The sequence below is a fragment of the Rhipicephalus sanguineus genome, chromosome 5, assembly GCF_013339695.2.
Source record: "Rhipicephalus sanguineus isolate Rsan-2018 chromosome 5, BIME_Rsan_1.4, whole genome shotgun sequence".
NCBI lineage: Eukaryota > Metazoa > Arthropoda > Arachnida > Ixodida > Ixodidae > Rhipicephalus > Rhipicephalus sanguineus.
The window spans coordinates 100,429,715-100,448,497 of NC_051180.1; the positions used below are offsets into that span (position 1 = coordinate 100,429,715).

The 18,783-nt window shown below is 45.2% G+C and overlaps 1 protein-coding gene across 1 annotated transcript in view; it reads left to right on the plus strand.

The window, feature by feature from the left end:
- Positions 1-18,783, plus strand: part of LOC119394877 (nephrin) — a 278,061-nt gene that overhangs the window by 102,379 nt on the left and 156,899 nt on the right. The window contains 1 exon segment of the mRNA XM_049416006.1: positions 5,291-5,347. Coding sequence (XP_049271963.1) covers positions 5,291-5,347 — 57 coding nt within the window.

Sequence of the window (18,783 nt, forward strand, 5' to 3'; positions counted from 1 at the left end):
GAAACTTTGAGCATGAAATCAGAGGCAGCTCTGCTTAGAGTTTCCGTATTTGTTAGAGCGTCGCTAATAATGGCACCTTTGGCTAGCGAGCTTAACTTTTGTGGCTCTGAGGCGAAGAACTTCGCCTGCCGTTCAGTAAAATATGCGCCTAGATCACTCGCGCAGGCGCAGTGACCAACCCGAGGCAAACATTTTGCGCCGTATACCCGGGTAAGGCGCTTCAAGATATTGAAAGAAAAAGGGGAAAAAAGAGAACAGCGGCACGTCTTGTTAAGCACTCTTGCATTGGAGGAGAGTGATTCCTTTTCAGTATAGTCATTATTCACTAAAACAAGAATATTATATTTATGTAACTTTCCTTTTTGCGACAAGATTGGCTAGAAAAAAAAAATGAAATTCTGAAAATCAGGATCATGGTACTTATCGGGGACTGCAAGGCCCTTCCGATGTGCACACGCCAAAACACTGATTCAAGAGGCAGAAGAAAAATAAAATCTCTCCGAAAGCGTGATTCCTGGTGCAAGCATACACGGGGTGCGAGTGATACGCAAAGCAGAACCCCAGGCCCCTCCCCTTGGCCCGAGCCACGCTGTTCTAGCCAAGAAACGTTTTAGCCGCGGTGCAGCGAAGTGGATCCCAGGCGCATCTAATGGAAAACGCCGGTAATGAGTTCTTCAGCCTGGCGAGCAACTTCAAGCGGCGGACCTCAAATATGCGCCCGAGTCTCTGGAAGAGCTCTTTCCCCCCTCCCCCTGCACCAGGCACCATTCCGTCTGCGCCGTAGATTCCCACTCAGGCAGCACCGCATTTGAACATGTGCCTGCTGCAGCGTTTTTAATGAGTTTAAAAGAATCCCCTTCCGCGAAAGTCTGCCTGCGGAAGCCAAATAGGAAGGACCAGATCATGATATGCCTCCTCTTGTATATAGTACATACGCCTCGCTGAAGCTTCCTCAAGCGAGCAGCTATTTTGCGTGAGGCGCCACACGCTGACGAACTCTTTTTTTGTTGTTTATTTGGAAACTCTTCACGCCCGAGTTCGTCTCCCTCATTTTCCCTCCTGGTTCCCTTATAATTTACTTATTTATTTACACACGTAACTACAGCTTTATATCTTTTTTACGGCATACGATAAATGGTACAAAATACGTAGGCCGGAGAACTTGACATGTTGAACGGTGGCGGGAAAAAGAGCGAAACTGTGTCAATACTTACCTTTCTGAAAATTAAGAAAGCGAAGGAAACTCTGAAGCCGTGTACTGAAGACACGGTGGTAGTATTGCGTCTACAGTGACTATTCTGCTTATGTATTGTTTTGGGCAAAAATGCACGTTCAAAGACATTTATCGGCGCATTGACTCGCGTACTTTCAAAGAATCACCCCTCCATCATAAAAAAAAGTGGGTAGGTAAGTTTATGCAGTTATATTTATCAAGCCCTGTTTCATCATTTAGTCTACTGTAGAAGCACAAACAAGTCTCGAAAAATTTCGCAACCTGTTTGAAGTCCTTCATTAACCAAAAAAAGCCTTCTGGAGTGGCTTTTTGTACTACTACTCTCCTGACCCTTGTTATATATATATATATATATATATATATATATATATATATATATATATATATATATATATATATATATATATATATATATATATATATATATATATATATATATATATATATATATATATATATATATATATAATAAACATAGGCATGTCATCTTCTTTAAAGCAAGCTCTGTGCTTACATACTGATGCTCCCTTTTCCTACAGCGCGCAGATTAAAGTTAAAGCCAATAACTTTACCGAAAACACTTCCTGCGCAAAAGTGCTAGTTGAGTAAGGTTAGCTTTTTCTTGTTTTTTGTGATTGTTTCATTACACTAATGCATATGTCTATACATACACATTAGTGTATATATCGGCCAGATGTATAGACCTTTAGCGGTCAGATGTGCAGCTGCATGACGCAGTTATCACGAGATATTGCTCATGGTAGTTGATATTCCAAAAAAAGAAAAAGAACAAACAATGTCGCGTTTCAGTCTGTGAGCCCTGTACATGGACCAGTATAGTTGTTGCGTAGTTGCCCCCCAAAAAAGTCGTATAACAAGACGGCAGAGAGAGAGAAGTGGTATTTTGTAACACACATTGCTATTTGCCAGAGTAGTAAGTTTCAAGGGTATGGTCACGACGCCCTGACACACTATTCTGGGTCAAAATGCGAAGTGTTCATCAGACAGCCTTCGAGAAATATGCGACATAAAAATAGAAAAAAACAACAACTCCCGATTGCTGTCGATGTTAATACGAATTGCACTCGGACGGCCAACAGTGGTAATACTATCAATAGCGTTTCATCCGAGAATTTCATTGCGTCGTAAGCACTATCGATTGCACATTCAACGAGTAGGCTCTCCTAGATTGCCAGTTGAAAAGCTAAAGTGGTTGCTTGGGCGAGTTGGTGCGACATACTTCCCATCAAACAGCGCATAAAGACAGAGGACCACTATAAGAACACAGGCATGCTTCTTTTACTAGTCCTCTGTCTTTTTGCGCTGTTTTTACTTGCAGTTGATAGAGGCTTCTTAACATGCATGTCGAAACCTGCATGTGAGGCCTTACAGCAAAATTTACGTACAACTACGAAGAATCTGACATCCCACCTGTATTAACAGGTGAAGTAAAGAAAGCCCTAAAGGGAATGCAAAGAGGCAAAGCCGCTGGTGAGGATCAGGTAACATCAGACCTCTTGAAAGAGGGTGGAGAGATTATGTTAAAAAAATTGGCCACCCTGTATCCGAAGTGTCTCTCGAGGTGGAGGATACCACAATCTTGGGAGAATGCCAACATCATCTTGATCCACAAGAAAGGGGACGTCAAAGACCTGAAAAATTACAGGCCCATCAGCGTACTGTCCGTTGTGTACAAGCTATTTACAAAAGTAATTGCTAACAGAATTAAACGACATTAGAGTTCAATCAACCAAAGGACCAGGCAGGATTTCGTACGGGCTTCTCAAAAATAGACCATATTCACACTATCAATCAGGTGATAGAGAAACGTGCGGAATACAACCAACCCCTATACATAGCCTTCATAGATTACGAGAAGGCATTTGATTCGGTGGAGTCATCGGCAGTCATGCAGGCACTGCGGAATCAGGGCATCGACGAAGCCTATGTAAATATAATGGAAGAAATCTACAGCGGATCCACAGCGACTATAGTCCTCCATAAAGAAAGCCACAGAATCCCAATAAAGAAGGGCGTACGGCAGGGAGACACGATCTCTCCAATGTTATTCACCGCATGTTTACAGGAGGTTTTCAGGGCCCTGGATTGGGAAGAATTGGGGATAAGAGTTAATGAAGAGTATCTCAGTAACCTGTGATTCGTTGATGACATTGCATTGATGATTAACGCGGGAGACAAGTTACAGCTCATGATTACTGAACTGGATACGGAAAGTAGAAGAGTAGGTCTGAAAATTTATATGCATAAAACTAAAGTAATGTGGAACAATCTTGCCAGAGAACAGCGCTTTGCGATAGGTGGCGAGACACTGGAAGTTGTAAAGGAGTACGTCTACTTAGGACAGGTAGTAACCGCGGAGCCGAACCATGAGAGTGAAATAACTAAAAGAATAACGATGGGATGGGGCTCATTCGGCAAGCATTATCAAATCATGAATGGTAGTCTACCACTATCCCTCAAGAGAAAGGTATATAACAGCTGCATCTTACCGGTACTTACCTACGGAGCAGAAACCTGGAGACTTACAAAGAGGGTTCAACTTAAATTAAGGACGACGCAACGAGCGATGGAAAGGAAAATGATAGGTGTAACCTTAAGAGACAAGAAGAGAGCAGAGTGGGTCAGGGAACAAACGGGGGTTAAGGATATCATAGTTGAAATCAAGAAGAAGAAATGGATATGGACTGAGCACGTAGCACGTCGGCAGGATAACCGGTGGTCATTAAGGGTAACTGACTGGATTCCAAGAGATGGCAAACGCGTGAGGGGGAGACAGAAAATTAGGTGGGTAGATGAGATTAAGAAGTTTGTAGGTATAACGTGGAAGCAGAAAGCACAGGACCGGGTTGATTGGCGGAACATGGGAGAGGCCTTTGCCCTACAATGGGCGTAGACAGGCTGATAATGATGATGATGATGACGACGAAGAAGCGGGAATATGAAGCAGCATTAATCCCGTACGATGACGTATGTTAAAAATAAAGTCGGGAGTTGAATATAGGCAATATAGCACACAACTGGGGGCATTATTCGTACAGGCCACGCGATCCTGATGTCTAAAAAAATAACTTTAAAAAGAATTGTATTTACTGGGTATCATTATATTTTCTTACCAAATAAGTAATGGTGCTATTATCAAGGGTAACAACATTTTGCAAGAAAAATATTATTGCATTTATAATTTTTGCACAGAGTGCTCAGTGGTGTGACTTTAAAAGATGTAAGTGTATCACATTTGCTGATAATTACTTTTTATTGGTGAGCGAAAGATACGTGTTGTACAGAGGCACACAGCAGCTTTTATGATTCGGCAAGGCTGCGCGGACACGCGTTCCTGAAGTGCTTTCCGTCTACCAGTTACATTTAATGTATTGTGCATCTAAGCATGTTAATCGTCAAAACAACGCTGACGTTTTCTGCAGGCATAGCGATGGCAGGCCGCTACCAAGACGGGCACTTTCGCAGACGCATCTACACGTATTTAAAACGCGCAGTACCTGTTCGCCCATCGGAGTGTTGAAAATACGATTGTTAAACTTTGTTGTAAAGACAAAACTGAAAAAAAAAGTTCAAATGAACAAAGATTGAAGAATGCTAGAACATGACATTCTTCTCTACTTTCGCAATGATACTACAGGCGCTTCGTATACCGATGTCATAATCCGACAACAGGAGAATCCGGCAGCCCCGAAAATATTCTTTGTCCCAGTGCATTCGCTGTTCCGCTTATATAAATGTCCATGAGAAAACAGTTCGCGAACATTTACATCCGACACGCCTAGAAACACATTTCTGCGGTGACAGACTTGAATTTGAAATGCAGTTGCATAAGGCTTCTTTGTTCTCTTCGTGAATTGCTACTTGTTCGCTCTTACAGTGTTTCACGGAGATCAGTTGAATAAGTAGAAATGTCTTTTTAGTAGGCGCACTATTTTAGATATTTTGCATATATTTAATTGCTTCGGCGCGTAGCAACCTTAGCACGTGCATGCTTATACGATAAAAATAGAATCACATTTTCCTTTCTTTTTTCAGGTTCAGCAAGCGCGCGGAGAATTTTGCAGCCTGGAGCGCAAGAGCCGGCCTCGAATGGTATGACCTTTTTGCTCTGGCATTTCTTACTTTTGCTTACATGGGACTCATAAAAAAAATTAGAAACAATAGAGACGAAAGGTCTGCCTCGCATTGTGAAGTAGAATAATATTGTAATGCTATAGGCTTGAATTAAAAAAAAACATTTCAACCAGTTCCACACCGTGAAAACCGTCGAAAAGCGAAGTTGTAATGGCCGAGTGAATAGGAGGGTAGGCTATAAGAGCACTTAGCCTCATTACGATCATCGTCATCATCACGTGGCCTGCGTTATGCCTATTACTTCTTGTACTGCTACTACTGCTGATACCACTATAACTACTACTACTACTACTACTGCTACTACTACTACGAAGACGATGATGGCAGAGGGTAGCCTAAGATAGCTTCGCTGTAAAGGAAAAAAAAACTAGGTGTTGCACGCATCAGTTTCACAAGACATTCGGTGACGCAACATGCCATGGCAATATACTTTGCGCATTGCAGGCTCGCTTAGATGCGCAACAGGGTTGTGTAAGAAGTTGCTGACCACGCGTAGTGTCCTTGGACTGCTTGGTGGCGTTACCGTTGTAACGCGTACGGAGACCCCGGTCCCAGAGAACGGTTTTGCCAACACGCGGGAAACACGGTGACTCGAGGCGTGCCATAACGGCACGCTGTAAAGATGCTTCCGGAAGGACACGGCAATAATGTCAGTGCCACCGGTAACCGCTTCGGACGTTTCCGCTCGCGTAACATTCTCGGGCGCCATTTCCTTTCCTCGACTAATTCCCTCCTTTTTTACGCTGTCGCGTGCCGAGGAATAGGACGGGAAAAAGAAAAAAAAGAAAGGGCAGCGTGGCTGAGAGGGGCGGTAATTGGCTGGGTCCCGTTTCCTTACGATCCTCCTGAGCTTAATCGCCGCACTTTTCAGCTCGACAGAGCGTGGCAAAGGATAGGCGATGCGACACTTGCCATGCACTGCGAGCTTGGTTGCTTGCTTGGGCGCTGCCATTACGGCGCACCCCACACCCGTGTGCATTATTCCTCGCTCCCTTTCTACGGTCATTCCGTCTATATGGGCATCGCACGTGACAAGATGTCCCATTAGGTAATTCTACTGATACGTTTGTGTATTTAGCATCGCTATGGTTTTACCATTGTTATGGCATTGCGGTATTGCGGTATTATCAGAATGATTTGTGGATTCCTTTCGTCGAGACCTTGTGTGTGGGAACGCTCGACGCTCTTGGTTAGCTTACCCCTTCAGTACTATAATCTATTTAAGTGTCTTTCTTTAAAAAAATATTTTCTTTAATCTTTCTGACTGGACGTATTGTTAATCAGCCGCGTAATATGGGTAGTGGGTTTCCTGCGGTGGTGGCTTAATATATGGGCCAAGACTCCCTTTTCGTACGATCTGTAGCGAGGATAGTGGCACAGGACGCGTGCAATGCTTTGCTCGCTGCGCAGTGATCTCAGGCAGCGCTGTCAGCCATTCCTATACGGTATAATAATAATAATATGTGTGTCTTTACGTGCTAAAACTGTGAAGTGATTTTGAGGCACAACGTAGTGAAGGGCTCCCGTAATTTCGACCATATGGTCTTCTGCAAGGTGCACTGACATTGCACACTATAAGCATCTAGCATTTCGCCTCCATCAAAACACGTCCGCCGCGGCCGGGATCGAACCCGCGTGTTCCGATGAGGTAAGCAAATGTGTCTGTGGTTGTCTCGGATCGAGATATTCTAGATGGAATTTGACGTTGGAGTAACGGGTCCAGCCATATGAAGGCGGATATGTAGAAAACCGGACGTACTCCACATCGATTGTGCAACATTGCGCGCGGGCAAACAAACTTTTGCTGCTTCGTCGCATTTTGATGTTTCTGTACTACGTTTTTTTTTTTATTTGAACAGTAAGAACAAATCAAGATATGCCCATATTTATCCACATTTGTCCCTCTACGTAACACGCTTTTATTTCTTGATTGTGCGTAATGGTCCCTGCAGTAATTATTTTGTTGCGTATTTATATTTATGGAACCAACGTGAGCACAGATGTGAAAAGGACGTGCACTTCCTCTGCCATTATTTCTCCGAAAGAGAAAGGAGCGCAGTTTTTTCCGTCTTTTCGTGGCATAACGAAAGCACGGGTATTCGAGTTTTTATCTCATTGATATCGAGTAATGGCCGGGTACTGCCGTATTTGCTATTTTTCCTTCATAACCTTTAAACCTATGAAGGGTGGGGGGGGGGGCTATTCGCGGCACCCCCTTCACCCCCCCCCCCGTTTTTTTTTTGAACAGTTTTGTATTCCCGGTTGCTGGCTTTTGTCTTTGGGGTCTTCAGCTGCGACGGTCGAAAATGAGCCGGGAACGACCCGTGTGCCGCTTATATCGTTATAACTAACGAGTCACGCTTACCGGGCCGCATTCCTTACACGGGCTGATGAACTACAGCTCGAACAAAAAGGACGGGACATGGGAGTCGTAAGAAGGAGGCCGAGTGAAGGCGTAAAGGCAGTTACTACTGGCGAACGCCGATGAGGCAGATTGGACGTCGATGGGAGGAAACGACCGGAACGGGGACGCAACAAAAGAACAGCTTCAACGCATGATCGGTTGCTCCCGGCTTTCTTCGCCGCTCTTAACATTGTTCCAACCGAGGAACACACCCGGGGTACTCGTGGCCATAGGATGAGGAGGTGCCCCTTTATCTTTCTCATGCTCCCGTCAGCACGTAAAGCAGTGGTTTGGTCACTCGTTTCAGCTCTCGGCCACGCCTGTGTCACTCGAGAGGCTTTTTCTTTTTTTTGGCTTTCTAAATGGATGTGGCTGGCTTCTATATGCGGCTTCTCTGGTAGCCAGCTGCGAATAGCGCGCCCCCTTTTGGTGAGAACAGTGGCCGACAACCCTGTGTTCCTTATCGCGTTTCTACAAGCTCGCGCGGGAGGCACATACACTCTATCACTCCGTTCTTCGCCAGGCTCCACGCAATCTTCTTTTTACAGTTGTGTAGATGCTACGAAGCACAATTCATGCTCTTTCTGCTTTGTCCTGCCTTTTATCTTATGCTGCCTTGTCCTGTCTTTTATTCCTCCGTTACGTGTATACCACAGTAAGACCCCATACACGCCCGCTTTATATTGTTTCACTGTCAGTTATGTCTCGCGAATCACTTGACGAAAGCGCAGTGTTCCAAGAGGCAACAGGAACACTTGAAAAAGCGTGGCGAGAAAAATGGTAACAGAAAAAGTGATTAGTGCGTGCTTGTTTAACAACGTCGTTAGCGAAGGATCTAACGAGGACGCGGTCATTCCTTTTATGAGACTACGCTACCCACTTGAGGCACTCGCCAGGTGCTCTCTTTCGGTTGCCTTTTGAGTGCCTTTTCCGTTTTGTTCTATTGCTTCTTTTTTTCCTGAGCTCAAGGCAACAGTAATTAGAAAGATAACCTGACTCACTTGGTTCCGCATATCCAAAGCCTTGGCGTTCTCGTCATTCCTTCAATAAGGAGCCCCAAAGAACCATGGCGCGTAATGCACGGAGGAAAAAGAGGCGGGCGCAAGTGAGCCTTTGATGCAACTGATGACTAACGTCATCACGGTTTCCCTTGTAACCAGTAGCTTGGAAGGCGTTCCGGTACTTGTGTTGACCTTGCAAGCTAACTGAATGCAAAACGCATGCTTGCGCGTGCACATTTATCCTCCTTGTGGTCCTATTTTCTTCGCATTGTTGCGGTCCTTCTTCGGCTTTCCATGTATGGGCACCTCGTGTAAAGATCTTCGACAGCCAATTGGAATTTCTTTTTCCGACATGTTTGTGCATTGCGGTGTACTTTTGTCAACATAATCGCTAATGGTGATATGAAAAAAGCCTCGAATGTCTGCTTTTTTTCGGTATTTCGAAGAATGCATAGAAACATTATTGTCTGGTTGTATAAGACAATGTTTGCAGCAAGATAAGGGCACATTATTGTGTTTATTTTTGAAAGAGAGATAGAGAGAAAAATAAAGGAAATACAGAAATGTCAACTAAGAGACTAGGAGAACTGTTCGGTTGGCTACCCTGTACTTGTAAAGGGGAAACGGAGCGTAAAATAATGAAAAAGAAGGACAGGATGCGACGACACTACAGAGGCATGACAATAGCACCGTCCAAGTACGGCGCACCAACATTCCTTCTGAACAGTCAAAGTTTGTCGTTTAGTCAGGTTTCCTGAAGAAACTTTACATTGTAATATCATGGTAGGAGAATCGGGTAACAGCGCAAGGAACGGGACAAACAGAATGTCCCTTGCGCAGTCACCCAATTCTAATATGCACCACGAACTCAAGTTGATACCTTACTGCAGTAACATGGTGTTACTCAAATTTGTATATTGTATGTGGCGCGTATTTTTTATGCTCTGGCGTTACTGTGAGAACGCTGTTTTATGTGTAACTTTGGACCATAAGTGTCGTACGCGCTACCCATCCAAGAGCTAAGGAGTAGGTTTTCAATTGGCGATTTTACTTACGCACAGTTGAATGCCCTATTTCACGCAACTTTCATTCAGATGCATCGTAGCTCTGACTTGACGCTTGTTACACCTGAGCTATATATACATTTTTTAGTTCTATAAACGAGAAGTTCTCACTTACGCCACAGCGGCGATTACGTTCCACTACCCTATATCTCAGAGAGAGATAGAAACAAGTGAGGGAAAGGCAATGAGGTGAACCCGAATTGAAACACCTGGTTTACTACCCTACACTAAGTGGAAACGGGAGAGAAAGGCGGTGAGAGAGAACCCGTGTATAAAGAAATGTAAAAGAAAGGTGAGGAACAAGGCATTATTGTCGTTCTAATACGTCACTGGCACCTCAACATTTCAATAAAGCATTATTGGACTTCCGGTGTGATGACAGTTTAGACCAGCGTAAGTGTAATTATTTGGTCACTTATTGCAACCATTGTAGGCTCACTCACTTCAACTCCTGTGTCATATACAACATTCGGGCGAGCACACAATATATTACGGACGATGTGCATACGGGAGACATGACATAACAAATGGGGAGATTAAGAAAGAAGCTGGTAGAAGCGCAACGGGTTGTAAGACTGCATTGTACACATAGCCTAGAGGCTTGACCGGTCGCCAAGAAGCCGTTTAGCGTTCACATTGGACAACGTACTGAACTATCGTAGCAATTTCGAGGCGATAAAAATTCGGCAGATCCCATGTACCATGGGAGTCGGTGTTATGCGAAGCATGCGCGGGAAGGTGACTGTGGCGTAATTTTTTTTACTGAGCGACAAGTTACAAAATGACGCTATAGATCTGTATAAATTTCATACGCACATATATATGTTCAAGAGCTGCATATGTGTTATATAACCAGCTGTTTACGGTTCGGTAAAACTGCCAACGGCAAAGTGGGTATTACCAACACCAAAAGCGGTAAGCTGATATGTAGTGCTTATACTTGTCCCTTATGATGGATAACGCACGCACGTTTCACGAGCCCGCATGCATGTGTGGAACAATTTCTTGACAGTTCTTGAACAAGGTCATCATCTGCGTGATCAGCGAGCACCAGCAGCTGGTCATGGCCTGTTATAGGATCCGGTCGTAATCGCGGTGTTGAGGGGTCCACGTGTAGTGAAGTATGAGGTATAGTAAAGCTGTTGGAATTCGTGGATGCGTCGGTCATTTTGTCGACAAATTGTCTGTAGATAGAGCCGGCGACATCTCGGAACCCGAAGTCACCCTTCGCGTAGGTTAGGTATAGGTCGTCGAGGCTTGTAGGCCAGGATAGTGCTACGTAGACCAACATCAGTGGATGGCTCTTGTCGTATTCGTACACTACCTGGGCGTATGTGGCCTACGTAGCCTAGTCTACAAAGCGGCTGTCAATCAATCTGGCATCATCCTCGGTTAGCATGAGGCCATCGCCCAGCCTCGTAAGAAATGAAGAGGACACTGCGTCGTTCTGGCGGACTAAGTGCACTTTACGGTGCGGTGATGTGGATATCATACGTAACTTTCATTCATGTATTCGTCCGGGGTCGAGCAATGCTTCAATATAGCTTGCGGAATCATAGGAATACAAATGTAATGTATATTAGACTGCTACAAAAGCGGAGCCAGCACTGGAGCTACAGACTTTAACCTGATATGATGCCTGTATCGTAGGAGTACACATCGTAGGAGTATCACGTATTGTTTATTGATTTTCTGTAAAATTAGATAGCAAGCACCACAGCCACAATTGACGCGTTGCAATGATATTACACCTGCGTAGGCTGTTTTTCCAAACCAGTTTATAGACCTGGCGTGGCTCTGTGGTAGAATACCTGACTGCCACGCAGAATGCTTGGGTTCGATTCCTGCTGGGATCCTAATTTTCATTCTTTCCATTCGTCCGGTCAACGCTGCCGATGTTGGTTTTTCTTAACGCTCTCGCATTTAAGCTACCAATGTCTGTTCTTGCCGTTCCTGGGTAGATATAAACTGTCAATCACCCGTGGCGCATACCCGTAAACCGCGGCCTGTGGTAAACGCGTATGTGCCACACGTGTCCAGTGGAAAGGGTTTGACGACGTACGCGACAGGATTTTCACGTTATCAATGTAATGACCCGACAGTCATATTCGTCAAATTATCTTACCCTCCCATGCAAATTTTGGCCTACACCAAGTTAAGGAGGCGATTATGAGAGCACCCAGACGTAGGCGGCTATTTAGATAGATAGATAGATAGATAGATAGATAGATGCGTAGATAGAAACGCTCAAAGTGCCGGAGGTTCGCTAAGAAATGCTTCGCATTTAATACTCAGTGAGGACTCTCCGCATAAGGCAATACGGACATCAAGACATAAATAATGAAGTGAGAAAGTCCTTTACAAGGAAGACTGTAGCATACCGGGAAATGAATGTGCTTAAGAGCGTGGAAAAAATTGCGGGTACGTTGCACGAAGTCACGCAAAGCTTGGCAAGCGAAGCACGGGCCCGTCGCCGCTTGTACTCCCCGCCGACCGAGACGTCACGCCTAGTGTCGAGATGAGCGGCTTCCTCCTCGGGAGTACGCAACCAGGCTGCGCACCACACAGCGGAGGTTGCGCGCGATGTCTCCGTCGGTGGGCGAGGCTTAGCTACTGCGCATGCGCGGCTTGGCTAGGTGGTGCTGTATCTGGTCGCTAGACGACGCGATGCTTGCTTCCTCAAACGGTACCGTAGCGCTGGCAGACAGCGACGAAGAAGACAAAACGGGAGAAACGCTTGTCCCGTTTTGTCTTCCTCGTCTCCGCATGCTAGCGCTACGGTACCTTTCGATGCACTTAACCAGCTAGCCCAAAAAGCCACATTCACAAGCTTGCTACCACCTTCTATTTGTCATTTTAGGGGCGAAGCTCCTTAAGGCGGCACCCGTTCGTCCCTCGTAGTCGTCGTGGTCGTAGTAGTGAGTAACAAGTCTTACGCTTTGACCTCCAAGGTGGTGCCGGTGGGAGATTTCTCCTGTGCGCTGTTGAACAATAAAAAATTCGCAGCGTGCGCGTTAACTAAAAGCCGAATTCTTCTGTCTCTCATTCCCCATTAGCAGCCATTGGCATGTTCCAGTGGGAAACGTTAGTAGAAGTAGAAGTGTAAGTGTTAGCTGAAAGCCGACTTCTTCTGTCTCTCATTGCCATTAGCAGCCATTGTTTACCTCCAAGGTAGTGCCTGGTGAGATTTCTCCTGTGCGTGATTAAACAATAAAAATTTTGTTCAAAACGCCGTTGATTGATGAAATAAACCAACGAAAGACGCCAGATGTTTTGTAAAAGCAGAACGAAAGAACGCCAGATGTTTTTCTTAAAGTGTAGTAGTAGTAGTTGTATTTAGCCACCTCGCCCGATCGTCAACGGGCGAGGTGGACCGGCAACGGCGAGAGGACCCTGCCGTACGAGAGTTAAATCACACTAAAAGACATACTTTGCGGGCGATACACTCTAGTGAGCTTTCAACTTTTCGTCTTAATGTACATGATAAAGAAATTATTTCTACGAAAAACGCAAGGCACACCTTGAGCAATATGTTTGGTTTTGGGACGCTAAATGGAACCATGAGGCGATGCGAAGTCGGAGCACTTGCACGATCGCGTTCCGTTGGCTTTCGTTGGGCTTGCTACCGACCTCGCGTCGTGGAACGCGCGTCCTGTCTTCCCTCTAGCCTTGCCTTTAATTCGCACAGGGCGAGCGGGGAATGCGGTCGCTCTTGGCGCTCTTTCGCTCGGGAGCGGACTTCTTCCTTGCATTTCACCGATCACAAGTGGTAATGAAGGGACCACGTAAACCAGCAGTACAATAAAAGTTTGATGTTTAATATATACACGATGTTTCACGCTCTTTATATTATGTACTGGGCGCATTTCACGGAAGAGTTTCACGGTTTACAGATGATTCCCTCCGTAGCTTCGCCCCACTCATCATCATTCACCCGTGGATATGCTGTGATTTTTTTTTCTCTCTCTACTTCGTTCTCTCTCTCTTTCGTTGATGCTTTCTCAGTCTCACTTTCTTATTCTTTCTGCACTTCTTTCTCTTCGTTTCTCTCTTCATTCTTTCTGTGCTACGCTTTACCTTCTCCCCTCCTCCTCACCATCGCATCTCTTCTCCTCATGCTCATTTCCCTTTCCCCACCCCCTTGCTACACTATACTATACAAGGCTATGCTCTCCTAGCGTGCCTGGATAGCCCAGTGGCTATGACGCTCGCTTTCGGACCGAGGGTACACGTGTTCGAATCCCACCTCGGGAACATTTCTATTTTGGCAAGAATTGTTCTCTTTCTCTTTCCTTATATCTTTCTTTCCGTCTCTCTGGTTCTTTCTTTCTTTCTTTCTTTGTACTCCTTCTCGGGTAGCTGCACAGTGGCACATATCCGGAAATATGATGATAGTTTTCTGCGATCGACTCACAAGGTTCGATTTGATAAACAGCTTCGTTGTTAAAAAATTTACATTTGCAGCAAAAATTACTTCCTGAAGCCTTTTCTCAGCCGATTCGTTGTAGAGTTTTACGTATTCGGAGCGTTGTGCAGCTTCTCGTCGCTTCACCAAGCTGCGGTAAAAAGCACAGAATGTCGCGCGACGCGCTTTTAACGTGCTGTATTCTGCAGGAAAAGAGTTGAAGCTGAGCTTATGCGGGCTGATTTGCACCTGCGCATAATGTGTGAAGGCTACGTCATCAGTGAGCTCAATATATTCATGGGGAGTGCTCTAAAACTAGCTCAGAAAATTGTGGTAAGGCAAGAGAATGAAATGAAGATGCAAAGTATGAGACAAAAGTATTTTAGGACATACCTAAACGAAAAGAAAAAAAACTTGGGCGGCCTGTTGAGAAGATTGCGTTCTTCTGTTTTTCTTTTGCTTCGCAAAAACAACTCAACGCAAGAGGGCAAAACAAAAACGTAAGACTAGGGGTGCGAGTCGGCTCAATTTTTCTTCACGCCACTGAGTGAAGTGGTGGAAACAAACAACATCCACAAGATGGAAGTGAAGCGCAGAGTGCATGTCGGCAACGCGTCTCCCGCGTGTTCTGCAATGCAAATGAGCTCACCTCGTCACCACGCCACTTCCGACACGTTCTTTCGAGCGGCAGTCGAGGGAAGTTGTTTATCTGCAACGTAGCCGTCTCTCTTCCGTGTATACAGACACCGTCCTTTGGGTGGCGCTGCCGACGGGATATCTCTGCTGGGTTGGATACGTCTTATCGCGCTGTCTCTTTAGCAGTATGCAAGGTTCGGGCCCGATCCGCTTAGGCTAGGCGGCAGACAATGCCAAAGCGGCGAGTATTTCATAGACTGTGCATCCTTTCTTTATTTCTGCTTAGCATTCCTGCGTAGCTTGATCAGTACACGTTTGCTTTATGTGAGTTGTACGTTGTATAGAGTATTTGTGACTGCAACCAAATCTCAATGCTGCATCGCTGGCTCACACACTGTTATATATCGTTCTGCTTGTAGCCTACTTTCACGGCTCTACCAAGTTGCCGTTCTGCTGCAGAGTGGTGTACGTTATTAGACAGCACGTGCGGAAGCGAACGTCGCGCATATAATTACGGATGAATATTCAATGAGCTCTCTCAGCGGTTGTTGTCAAATTGTGAGCATAAATTTATTATAACTAGAAATCAATATGGCCTTTTTAGAAAGCACAAAGACCGCCGAAGAAACAGTGTAATAGAAAGTCTCATCTCCCATAGCAACAGACAGCGTCACCGCTTTCTTCCGAAACATCTATTGCATTTGCTAGAATATGCGCCGTATTTTCAGGACCCGGCTCTATTAGATGAAGGGAAAAGATTTAGATTTAAAGCTCTTGGTTCTTCCGTAGGTCGGTGCATTTAGAAGGTACTTACCATCAATGTCCCGTAATTTATCCCTTACAAATGCATGTAATGCTTTTTTTTTCTTTCTTGACCTCAATATCTATTGCGTTTCAGAACTTGCGGCTAACACATTTGCGCCCCCGATCTTTCTTAATTAGCAGGATGTCAATCGTAAACTTGAAAAATGGTAATTGTATGGCTCTATTTACGGCCGATCTTTATTTTTCTCATAAGTAATAGTGCCGTTTTGTAAAAGCTTTAGTTTTCTCCATCCATTAGACAAAGTTCATTGTTATGCAAATTCTCATACACTGGCCTGTACACATAAATGCGCATAAAGACAAACACTGTGCTTTCCGTATTAGTACCATCGGAACTTGCGCGCGCTTTTAAGCGGTCGCATGATCTGAATGCGAAGAATTCATTAATTCCGCGAGGGAATCAACTTTTTGTCTGTATAAAAAGAGCTTAGAGAACCTATTCCTTCTTCAGCATATTGATCTTAGGATTAGTATTCAGGAAATGGTGTGCTTCTGCAATATACGTGCCGGGCAACTTCCGAGGGGATTTCTGTGGGTATTCTCGGTTTTCACACTGCGTGCCCCGTAGTCACACTCGAGACTTATAAAAAAATGTTATTGAAGGAGGTCGCTGACATCAGTTAGCGATAATATTTTTGTATTCTGCGAGAAAGCGAACAAGGGGCTCAATGAGATGCCAAGTTCGACATTGCGTAAACCACGAAAAAAAAAAAAACTCGGAAACTGTGTTATTCTGAAGTATAAATCGACATTCTTTCTTTTTTTCGCTTTGTTTTGTGGCGTGAGTTTATTACGCATCCACACTGTCATGAAGCACGGTGTGGCGCAAAGAGCAAGACAATAAAATATTGCAATGCTATTCGGCCGTGGATTTTCAATAATAGAACAAAAATATAATTATTGCACCTAATAAGGTTATTTATACTGATGATTGCGTTTGCCAATGTCTACATTTTAGGTTATAGATACAGTGCAAAAGCTAGGTTACTACTGAAAAAAAATATGTCTGGGTATTGGGCATTGTGCAACATGCTAATTTCGTAGCGCAAGACGTGCCTTTCTACCTGAACTTAACTAGACGCAATATGATCATTATAATGCACTGCAGGTGCAAGACTGCAGGTTTAGCGAGTGTTGAAACGAGGAACTTGTAATCTGCTTGAGCGGTGAATGTACATAAATCATAATGGTGTTAAACTTTTCCCAAGGCAGTGCAAGTCTTGAAAGTAAACTTTTTTATTTGCTGTTGAGCACGAAAGGCTTAACAGTCAGCAATGATGCGACAAAACTTTAGACATATTAAACGCGAGAAAACGCGCGTCTTATAACTCAATATTGAGTAATTCCTGCGCCACACGCCACTCCACACAGCGAAAACTCTTTGCCGCTATCTCGCCAGTCACGCATTTTGTGGAAGCTGATCTCGCGGTATACGTACAGCCCGCGTAAATTTTCTCGGAAACGCAAACTTCTACGCGGGAAGCTGGCATTCGTCTTTTGCGCGTGTCGTGCTTAGGCATCCGGTAAAATGGCCGTGCGCGCGGAGCCACTGTCACGAAGTGAAGTGCGGGGCAATTTCTGACCGCCGTAACAACACGTGCTGGCATTTCCCCTCCAGCTCGTACCATCCGGCCTGTAGAAAACAGGAGCGCGGTATGCCCAGTGCGAAGACAAATTCACGCGAAGCACGCGTATATTTAGCTCGCGTGCCTTGCAGAAGCTCTGGATTCTTTCCCAGCGTCCACCGTTTACGTGCCCGGCCTAGCCATGCATCGCGAAACGAGCGGCGATTATCTCTGCGCTTGCCGTGGAGCGGCTTTCCCTGCTAACATGTGCCTCTACCACTGTGTGTCTAGGATGGGTAGGAAGCACGTCGCCATTTGGAAGATGCGTCGCGCTGTTCCGCTCTCCGGGTAGGCCTCGTTTGTCCCGCTCGGTCGCTTGCCTTATAAATGCGGAGAGCTTGAAGTATGGCCAAGCTCGTGGAGACAGGCAACGGAGAGAGGGGAAATACATGCGAGCGGGGCACCCCGGCGATTCGGTTTGGCGGTCATTGTGCTTACGGCCGCGGAAGGGACGTAACCAAAGGGAAGAAGGCCGCAGGACAGCGCCTGTAACCCACGTTATGGCAGGGAGGTTCCGCAGTGGAGGACAAGGCCGTGGTTTGTGTAACGCGTCACTGCAGGGGACATAAACATAACGGTAGCCGAAACCGACTCCCTGTTGAAAAGGCGTGCACCCTATGCCGAAGCTCCTTTTTATTTCTTTCGTAATGTTTATGACTGGAATTTGAGTTTACAGTTCCATAAGGTCGCATAGAGCTTGTCTTTGGTAACAACCTGCCTTTTGTACTTGCGGTACAAAAGGCAGGTTGTTACCAAAGACTATTGTACAAAGACTATTGGGCGAGCTGGATTGCGTTAATGGTTTAACAGCGCAAAAGGACCCGGAGAAAAGAACCGACAAGACCAGCGCTCTTGTCATCAGGTCTCGTTTGTCCGCGTCCTTTGGCGCTCTTGAACCACGAAGGTTCACTCATTATTGAGAACAACAGCAACACCTGACAGGCACTGTCAACGAACACACGCTTTTCAGACATTCCAGCGTTGTGCTCTTTTGCTATTATTATTTTTTTTTTCATTCTGCTTAGTATATTGTTCGGGCAATGCCTCAAGGTAGAGGTGTGGAGTACGGCCAGAAATAGACTCGGGCAAGAATACAAAAGTTGAGATGTACGTGACTGCTAGATGCGGCATCACAAATTAGCTTCGCATGCACGGCCACTCGCTCCGAGGAGGTATGTCCAAAGCATAAGAAATGGAGAACCTCTCATAGGACGTGATCGGAGCACTGAGGTATTCTCTCGCACAAACGTAAGCCTTACAGCTCCCACTGAAAGAGAAATGTGAAATCCATTCAGGAGAGAGGAGGCGAAGATGAACGAAAGCTCTTCCTGGTCGAGTCGCGGGAAATGATATTATTCGTCTCGCAGAAAACTTTTCTTGCAGTTTTTGTCGTTTTCTTCAAGCGCGTTCCTGCATCTTTTATCGCTGCACTCT